Here is a 10,000-nt window from a genome sequence, read left to right as displayed (position 1 = left end):
CACACACACACACACACACACACACAGATCTAGAGCTAAACTTCTTCATATTCCACATATTAAACTGAGGTAAAGCAGGATGTTAAAGATTTTTTCCTCATGTTACTGTTCTGATTGATTTACATTACATCAGAGAGACAGATTGTGGTGTAAACTACCTTTAACTGGAACAGTGTGTCTGTGGGGAGAGAAACACAAGCAAATAATAATAATGTAATAACTGCAGCACAGAGAAAACAATATATAATAAAAATGGTCAAATTAACAGTCAAATTCAACACATTTTTACTTTAATTCTGTTCTTCTTAGTGAAGTTGAAGTAACTAGAGATGAAAAAGTTTTCTACATTTCTTACTTTTACAAAGTGAAAATTTTATAGTCAAAACATCAAACACTCCTGAAAGAAATCAAATAAAAGTAAATGAGTGATGAGTCATGCACTGGGATACGAGACACGCACGTGTATGACTCACGAGTCATGCAGGGGGGACACGAGTCACGCACGGTGATGAGTCACGCAGGGGGTCACGAGTCACACACGGGGATGAGTCACAAGTCACATATGGTGATGAGACACATACGGGAATGAGTCACGAGTCATGCATTAGGACATGAGTCACAGATGGTGATGAGTCACGAGTCATGCACGGGTTCGAGTCATGAGTCACGCATGGTGACGAGTCATGAGTCATGCACGGGGATGAGTCACGAGTCATGCATGAGGACACGAGTCACAGATGTTGAGGAGTCACGAGTCATGCACAGGGACGAGTCATGAGTCACGCATGGTGACGAGTCACGAGACATGCACGGCAATGAGTCACGAGTCACGCACAGGGACACGAGTCACAGACGGTGATGAGTCACGATTCATGCACGGGGACGGGTCATGAGTCACGCACGGGGATGAGTCACGAGTCATGCATGAGGACACGAGTCACAGACGGTGATGAGTCACGAGTCACGCATGGTGACGAGTCAAGAGTCACAGACAGTGATGAGTCACGAGTCATGCACGGGGATGAGTCACGAGTCACGCACGGGGATGAGTCACGAGTCACACACGGTGAGCTGCCCAGACAGTTTTTATACTTTTAGTAGAAAATGGTATTTAAACCCCATACTGAACTAAAACCATTTTAAAGTTGTGATTTTATTTGTGATTATTTTAGGAACCTTTTCTCACACTATTTGTGTCACTAACAACTGAAACGCAGGTGAATTCCAACACAAAGCTCTGATTGTAATCTGAACAGAAACAGAGTTAATGACGTAAACAGCAGAAACACAAAGGAGTGTTAATGACTAGTGTTAATGTGATGTTCAGTAGGAGAACACACACTACACACAGGGGGTTCAGTCCTGCTGAGTGACGATGATGATGGTGATGATGATGATGACTGACACTTAATAAAAACAGCTCACCGATAACTGCACTGTGTCTACAACACATTCACAGCCTACAGAACACTATAAGCTTTAGGTGTGGGACACGTTTGTTTCTCACACACACACACACACACACACACACACACACACCACACACACACACACACACACACCACACACACACACACACACACACACACACACACACACCACACACACCACACACACACATACACACATACACACACACATACACACACCACACACACACACCACACACACACACACACACACACACACACACACACACACACACCACACACACACACACACACACACACACACACACACACACACACACACACACACACCACACACACACACACACACACACACACACACACACACACACACACACACACACACACGTTTGTTTCTGACACGGACACGTTTAATAACTCACTATAAACTCAGACAATGCTAACATTTAGCTTCTTTAGCAAACAACAATATTAATAATAGACACGACGATTAAACACTAACTCTACACACATCTAAATACTGATTACATACCGATGTATAATAAAAAACACAACTCTATCCTCACCGTCCATCTTTGTGTCCGTCAATAAGAAGTGTTTATGTCAGCGTTTGTTTGGTGCCGTACACTTCCGCCTTCTCCACCTTTCACCTGAACACGTGACCTGACGTCAGCTCGTCAAGCCGGAAATACACAGTAATTATGGAACAGGAAGTTCGGCGAATTCTGATTCTTTATTTACTGCGTTTATAAAATGACATTTTCCTAAACATTATATTCATCTGTATGTTTTATTACAACGAAAACTGCAGAATAATTCATAAGTCATTAAGCATATGTTTTATATGTGTGTATAATAGAAAGGTGATTATTGTTTGTACAACAAGTTATCTAACATTATAAAGTGTAGTGTGTGTGTGTGTGTGTGTGTGTGTGTGTGTGTGTGTGTGTGTGTGTGTGTGTGTGTGTGTGTGTGTGTGTGTGTGTGTGTGTGTCAAAGGAGGAATAAAGGGAGGGATTAGAAGTACTGAGCAAGATTAGTGTGTGTGTGTGTGTGTGTGTGTGTGTGTGTGTGTGTGTGTGTGTGTGTGTGTGTGTGTGAGAGAGAGTGAGATTATTGTGTGTGTGTGTGTGTGTGTGTGTGTGTGTGTGTGTGTGTGTGTGTGTGTGAGAGTGAGATTAGTGTGTGTGATGAATAGAGACTAAAGTTCTGATGGGGAATGGGTTCTGCAGCCAGCAGCTCAACAACACACATCGGTAATACACCATTAATTTATATCATAAATCAATCTCTCTCTCTCTCTCTCTCTCTCTCTCTCTCTCTCTCTCTCTCTCTCTCTCTCTCTCTCTCTCTCTGTAACACTGTGCCCTGTTGTCTGATGTTACAGTAAAATATTATGTCGATTTTAAGTGATAAGAATTTTACTAATGTACATTCAGTCCATCGTCTTATAGATAGTGTAGTTATGTAGATCAGATAGTGTTAAATCAAATGTTATTTGTCACACACACATACACACACACACACACACACACACACACATACACACACACACACACACACGGAGTACAGACATGCAGTGAAATACTTTTTACGTCTGTGTCCGGTATTCAAACATAAGGTATGCAATTTGGGATATAAATATAACCAAAAGGAGTTAGATAAATAGAAAAAAGTATATAAAGTATAAAAATATAAGTAAAAAATACTGTGCTGTGAAAGTCCAGAGTTAAAGTGTCAGTGAAGAGGAGACATCCAGTACTAGGTCCTGATCCAGATCCTGGGTGTTTCCTGGTTCGAATGGCCTGCAGGAAGAAGCTTCTCCTCATTCTCTCTGTGTTTGCTTTCAAGGAATGGAAGCATTTCCCTGAGTGCAACAAAGAAAAGAGTCCATTGTTGGGATGTTATGTGTGTGTGTGTGTGTGTGTGTGTGTGTGTGTGTGTGTGTGTGTGTGTGTGTGTGTGTGTGTGTGTAAGCCTTTTAGCTGTACTGTTGATGATGACAATTGGGGGCACAGTGACAGTGGATATTCAATGTGTTCTGCCATGGCAGGTTGACTCAGGTTAAACACTGCCACTGTTCTCTCTTAACATACAGCTTAATCTCAATCCAATTTAACACAAACGCATGTGTACATACACACACACACACACACACGCGCACACACACGCACACACACGCACCCACACACTAAACAGAATGTTTCAGCCACCCTTTAGATAAGTTAGAGTTTGGATGTGAAGCGCAGTTTCTCTGAAGATGAAAAGAATCTCCACAGCCCGATGCTACCACCATCATGCATAGTGAGTGTTCAGTTAAGTGTTCGGTGAAATGTTCAGTGAAATGTGTCGGTCACTGTTCAGTGGAGTGTTCAGTGTGTTCACTGTTCAGTGGAGTGTTCAGTGGAGTGTTCATTGTTCAGTTAAGTGTTCATTCAAATGTTAAGTGAAGTGTGTCGTTTATTGTTCAGTTAAGTGTTCAGCTGTGTTTTCAGGGTCCAGTTAAGTGTCCAGTGGGGGTTTCAGGGTTCAGTAGACTGTTTGGTGTTCACTGAAGTTCAGACAGACATTTATTCTATTCAATTCAATGTATTTGTTTAGTGCTTTTTAACTCGCGTTGTCAAAAGCAGTTTTACAGAAGTGTAGAAACAGAATAAAAAATAAATAAATATACATACAGTATCTGATAGGAGTGAGTACAGGAGTGAGTACAGGAGTGAGTACAGGAGTGAGTACAGGAGTGAGTACAGGAGTGAGTACAGGAGTGAGTACAGGAGTGTGTACAGGAGTGAGTACAGGAGTGAGTACAGGAGTGAGTACAGAAGTAAGTGCACCCCTCACATTTATGTAAATATTTTATTACACCTTTTCATGTGACAACACTGAAGAAACGACACTGTGCTCCAGTGTAAAGTAGTGAGTGTACAGTGTGTATAATAGTGTAAATCTGCTGTCACCTCAAAATAACTTAACACACAGCCATGTTAGTACACCCCTTGTACAAACCCAACATTAATTCCTTCCTGTTAAAGACTTCAAATAATCTCTGATAAAGACCAGACCATACAGCTGACTCACACAACACTGGTTCAAGGCTTGTCAGTCTCCTGGTGGCTCCATCTACAACAATCCTATGAGTTACTGGCTGACCATGAAGATCAATCCCCCAGCAGGGTGACCACCGAGCGACGAGACTCCACCCAGACTCCACCTCTGTAAGAAGAGACGATCAGGCTGGGAACTCGGAACACTGGGAGCTCGGGAGTGGTGCGTTAGATAGATAGATAGATAGATAGAGAGAGAGAGAGAGAGAGAGAGAGACTGGGCTTCCTGGGATGTAAACATCAACTTCACAGTCTGTAAACCTGAGTGACCTGTGATGGTGGTAAGGAGACAACATCCAGACATCCCAGTTCACCAAACACTCTATGACCATGAACCCTCCAGATTTAGCTAAAAAAAAGCTATTCATAAAAATCTAAACTAAACAAATGTGTTTTTATCCTGGACTTAAACACTGAGACTGTGTCTGAGTCCCGAACACTAATTGGAAGACTGTTACATAACTGTGGGTCTCTATGAGAAAAAGTTCTGCCCCCTGCTGGAGACTTTTGTATTTGAGGTACCAGCAAATATCCTGCACCTTTAGATCGATGTAGGTGTGACGGATCATAAAAACCAAAAGATCTCTCAGTGCTGTGGTGTGAGACATTAAGTGCTTTATAGGTCAGTAATAGTGTTTTATAATGAATGTGAAACTTGACTGTAAGCCAATACAGTGAGGATAAGATAGAGGTGATGTGTTCATATCTCCTGGTTCTAGTTAGGACTCTAGCTGCTGTGTTCTGGACTAACTGGAGCTTGTTTCTGCTCCTACTGAACATCCAGACAGTAAAGTATTACAGTAATACAACCTAGAGGTAACAAATACATGACCTAGTGTTTCTGCATCATGTCATGACATCATATCTCTGATCTTAGTAATATTTCTGAGATGATGTACAATCTCTGTATTGAGTGGACATGTTTGTTTTTTATTTTGTTTCATTTTCTACAGTACATGAAACCAATTCATCATCACAGCCAATGGACAAAGTCGCATTATCATCATCATCATTTTTATCTAGTTCCTGTCCCCGGGCCCCTCCCACCATCATCATCACTGCTCCGTCCCGGGAGAACCTGCTGGCTCCATCTACCGACCAATCCATACAGAAGGCTAATCAGGAGCGCAGACCGGGCAGCCCCATCGTTGTAGGGAGGGGATTCATCATCAGCAGAGCCTAGCACACACACACACACACACACACATACACATCACAGAAAGAGATACACAGGTATGTCTCTATCTATCTATCTATCTATCTATCTATCTATCTATCTATCTATCTATCTATCTATCTATCTATCTATCTATCTATCTATCTATCTATCTATCTATCTATCTGCAAAGACATTTTATATTTGTGCTATAGATGTTAGAATGTAATAGAACAGAATGAGATGCAGGATGTACTATGATGGAGCTGGTAATAATTAAATATAAGATTATTGTACATTATTATTGTGTAATGGGGAACATTTACCTGTACATCAGGTAGATTGTCTGGGTAAAGAAACTGTTCTTGTGCTGGTTGTGATGGTATTTGGGGCTCTGTATCGCTGCTAAAGGTTTATAAAGCTGTTGACTTGCATGTGAGGGATCCAGAGTGATTTTCTGATACATGTTCCTCACTCTGGATCTCTACAGTTCTTGGAGAATGGACAGGAGAACACCAATAATCCTCTCAGCAGTCTGAACCTTTCTGTGTAGTCTTCTGAACTAAAACAGATTACTGATGTGTACAGAACAGACTCGATGACGGCCCAGTAGAACAGTTTCAGCAGCTCCTGAGGCAGGTTAAACTTCTACTGGTGAAGGAACTACATCCTTTGTTGGGCCTTTTTTACAGTGGTGTTGATGTGAGGGTCTCACTTCAGGTCCTGGGAGGTGGTGGAGCTCAGGAACTTAAATGCCTTAATTTATTTGACGTGTTTTATATTAATATTAAATATACAATAGTATTTATCCCCTCACACTTTATGTGTATTCCAGAAGTCCTGAGAGTCCTAATGCATTATTACTATTAACCCTGGGTAACTGCAGTAGGGTCACTAACACTAACCCTGGGTAACTGCAGTAGGGTCACTAACACTAACCCTGGGTAACTGCAGTAGGGTCACTAACACTAACACTAACCCTGGGTAACTGCAGTAGGGTCACTAACCCTAACACTAACCCTGGATAACTGCAGTAGGGTCACTAACACTAACACTAACCCTGGGTAACTGCAGTAGGGTCACTAACCCTGGATAACTGCAGTAGGGTCACTAACACTAACACTAACCCTGGGTAACTGCAGTAGGGTCACTAACCCTAACACTAACCCTGGGTAACTGCAGTAGGGTCACTAACACTAACCCTGGGTAACTGCAGTAGGGTCACTAACCCTAACACTGACCCTGGGTAACTGCAGTAGGGTCACTAACCCTGCGTAACTGCAGTAGGGTCACTAACACTAACCCTGGGTAACTGCAGTAGGGTCACTAACCCTAACACTGACCCTGGGTAACTGCAGTAGGGTCACTAACCCTGCGTAACTGCAGTAGGGTCACTAACCCTAACACTAACCCTGGGTAACTGCAGTAGGGTCACTAACACAAACACTAACCCTGGGTAACTGCAGTAGGGTCACTAACCCTGGGTAACTGCAGTAGGGTCACTAACACTAACACTAACCCTGGGTAACTGCAGTAGGGTCACTAACACTAACACTAACCCTGGGTAACTGCAGTAGGGTCACTGTATTGTCTCCGAACACAAACACACAGACGTTCATGGCCTCTTAGGGCTTCCGTATAAATTAACATATAAGAAAATAAATCGTTTATAAAACCTGTTACAGAGGCGGCCCTATGCACCACGTGACCTCTCAGTCACACCTCTGTGCTGCACTGTGCTAGTGTGTTAGCCGTTAGCCTCTGTGCTGCACTGTGCTAGTGTGTTAGCCGTTAGCCTCTGTGCTGCACTGTGCTAGTGTGTTAGCCGTTAGCCTCTGTGCTGCACTGTGCTAGTGTGTTAGCCGTTAGCCTCTGTGCTGCACTGTACTAGTGTGTTAGCCGTTAGCCTCTGTGCTGCACTGTGTATTCAGACTGTGTGTTTATCAGATGGAGAACGCGGTGGATCCTGAAATGAAGCTCATCAGGCTGAAATCTCTCAAAACCAACAGGAGCTGTACTGTTCCTTACTCCGAGCAGGTGAGCTAATGCTAGTGCTAATGCTAATGCTAGTGCTAATGCTAGTTACCGAGAATGAAAGACTCCAGTACAGAAAACCTCTCTTTATTTACATAAACAAAATGTTATAGATGAATGATATAATTATATATAATTTAATAATATGATTTGGATAAAACTGCTTTTAATGTTATATGTGTACAATTATTTAGTGTGTTGACAGATATGAGGTGTGTGTTTGTTTGTTTGTTTGTGTGTGTGTGTGTGTGTGTGTGTGTGTGTGTGTGTGTGTGTGTTTGTTTGTTTGTTTGTGTATTCAGTTGGGGAACTGCAGGAGTGTCAAAGAGTTTGAGAAACTCAACCGCATTGGAGAGGGAACATACGGCATCGTGTGTGAGTTTTAACACACATACACACACACACACACACACACACACAAATACCCACATACCCAAACACACACACACAAATACCCACATACCCCCCCCCACACACACAAACCCACATACCCACACACACACACACACACACACACACACACACCCCCCACACACAAATACCCACACACACACACACACACACACACACACACACACACACACACACACACACACACTAATGTATCTAGAGCAGTTTGTGCCTAACAAGCTATAATAAGAACATTAATAACTACCTGTGACACCTGCAACTTTAATAAATGTTTTTCAACCCTGATGTGTGTGTGTGTGTGTGTGTGTGTGTGTGTGTGTGTGTGTGTGTGTGTGTGTATAAACAGACAGAGCCCGTGACACACACACACATGAAATTGTTGCCCTAAAGAAAGTGCGCATGGATAAAGAGAAGGACGGTGAGTTGTGACTTAGTGTGTGTTATTTGACGAGTATGTGGGTGTCAATGTGTGTGTTCTTTAATTACATAATTAACATATATAATAAATAAATATAAGTATATAATATCTAGCCACAGGGGTTACAGGCATCGGGAAGGGCGTCCATATTTAAACTTGTGAGTCGTCAGTGTGACGTCCAGGTCCGGGTTAACAACGACCGCCACCACACTATGGACCTGCTGGAGGAACCTGGGCTAGCTACTGTTGGTGGGGGAAGGAGAGGAGGGAGAAGGGTTCATAGGCACAGAGAGAAGAGGAAAGGCAGGGGTACAGGTCTGAGTATAGGGACTCAGTGTTTAGGTCTGAGTATAGGGTACAGGTCTGAGTATAGGGACTTAGTGTTTACACAATGATGGGGAAAGGTAGAGAGCTGGTGGACATGATGGAGAGAAGGAAGGTAGATATACTGTGTGTGTGCAGGAGACCTGGGGGAAGGGGAACAAAGTACGTAGTAATTGGAGGGGGATACAAACTGTTTTATTCTGGTGTGGATAGGAAGAGAAATGGGGTAGGAGTGATCCTGAAGGATGAGTGTGTGAGGATGAGTGTTTTAGAGCTTTAAGAGCGTCAGACATCAGGGGTGATGTTGAATGTGGTCAGTGGTTATGATGCACAAGTAGGCTGTGAGTTAGAAGAGAAGGAGAGATTCTGGAGTGAGTTAGATGTAGTGATGGAGAGTCTTCCCAGATGGGAGAGATCGTGATTGGAGCAGACTTCAACAGACATGTTGGTGAGGGGAACAGAGGTGATGAGGAGGTGATGGGCAGGTTTGGTGTTATGGAAAGGAACCTAGAAGGACAGATGGTGGTGGACTTGTGGATGTAGTTAACACTTATCTCCAGAAGAGAGAGGAACATAGAGTTACATATAAGAGTGGAGGTAGGAGTACGCAGGTAGACTACATTCTATATAGACGAGGAAATCTGAGAGAGATTAGTGACTGCAAAGTGGTGGTACTGTAGAGGCTGTAGCAGTGAGGAAAAGACACGAGGCAGAGATGGAGGTAGCAGACATGAGGATGTTGAGGTACTCTTTAGGAGTGACGAGGATGGACAGGATTAGGAAGGAGCACATCAGAGGGACAGCTCAGGTCGGCTGTTTTGGGGACAAGGACAGAGAGACTAGTGTGAGATGGTTTGGACATGTCCAGAGGAGGGAGATGTTTATATTGGTAGAAGGATGTTGGAGATGGAGCTGCAGGTCAGAGGTCAAGAGGAAGGACAAAGAGGAGATGGAGTTAATTGTTATGAGAGTAGAGAATGACAAGGATGGAGTTAAGCCAAAAGTTGAAGTGTGTGTGTGTGTGTGTGTGTGTGTGCCTGTGTGTGCCTGTGTGTGCCTGTGTGTGCGTGTGTGTGTGTGTGTGTGTGCGTCTGTGTGTGTGTGTGTACAGGGATCCCTATCA

At 43.2% G+C, this 10,000-nt stretch overlaps 2 protein-coding genes across 3 annotated transcripts in view; one reads left to right on the top strand and one right to left on the bottom strand.

Moving 5' to 3' along the window:
• chmp1a (charged multivesicular body protein 1A) overlaps window positions 1-2,136 on the bottom strand; it is a 5,031-nt gene extending 2,895 nt beyond the window's left edge. Inside the window, exons 1-2 of the mRNA XM_027160904.2 lie at window positions 1,997-2,136; window positions 159-178 (exon numbers count right to left, since the gene is read on the bottom strand). Coding sequence (XP_027016705.1) covers window positions 159-178; window positions 1,997-2,003 — 27 coding nt within the window. The 5' untranslated portion in view covers window positions 2,004-2,136. The remainder of the gene's footprint in view (window positions 1-158; window positions 179-1,996) is intronic.
• Window positions 2,137-2,528: 392 nt separating this feature from the next.
• The window catches only part of cdk10 (cyclin-dependent kinase 10), a 12,118-nt gene continuing 4,646 nt past the window's right edge, over window positions 2,529-10,000 (top strand). The window contains exons 1-7 of one of the 2 annotated variants that reach the window (XM_027160897.2): window positions 2,529-2,686; window positions 5,488-5,767; window positions 6,181-6,325; window positions 7,638-7,727; window positions 8,027-8,099; window positions 8,482-8,553; window positions 9,989-10,000. The exon at window positions 9,989-10,000 is cut by the window's right edge and continues 91 nt beyond it. In XM_027160897.2, coding sequence (XP_027016698.1) covers window positions 7,638-7,727; window positions 8,027-8,099; window positions 8,482-8,553; window positions 9,989-10,000 — 247 coding nt within the window. In that variant the 5' untranslated portion in view covers window positions 2,529-2,686; window positions 5,488-5,767; window positions 6,181-6,325. The remainder of the gene's footprint in view (window positions 2,687-5,487; window positions 5,768-6,180; window positions 6,326-7,637; window positions 7,728-8,026; window positions 8,100-8,481; window positions 8,554-9,988) is intronic. The other variant, XM_027160898.2, reaches the window with a different exon arrangement.

This window comes from Tachysurus fulvidraco, chromosome 17 (assembly GCF_022655615.1).
Source record: "Tachysurus fulvidraco isolate hzauxx_2018 chromosome 17, HZAU_PFXX_2.0, whole genome shotgun sequence".
In the NCBI taxonomy this organism is placed as follows: Eukaryota; Metazoa; Chordata; class Actinopteri; order Siluriformes; family Bagridae; genus Tachysurus; species Tachysurus fulvidraco.
The sequence above is the reverse complement of the archived record's forward strand: the minus strand, read 5'-3'. Positions and strand labels throughout refer to the sequence as shown.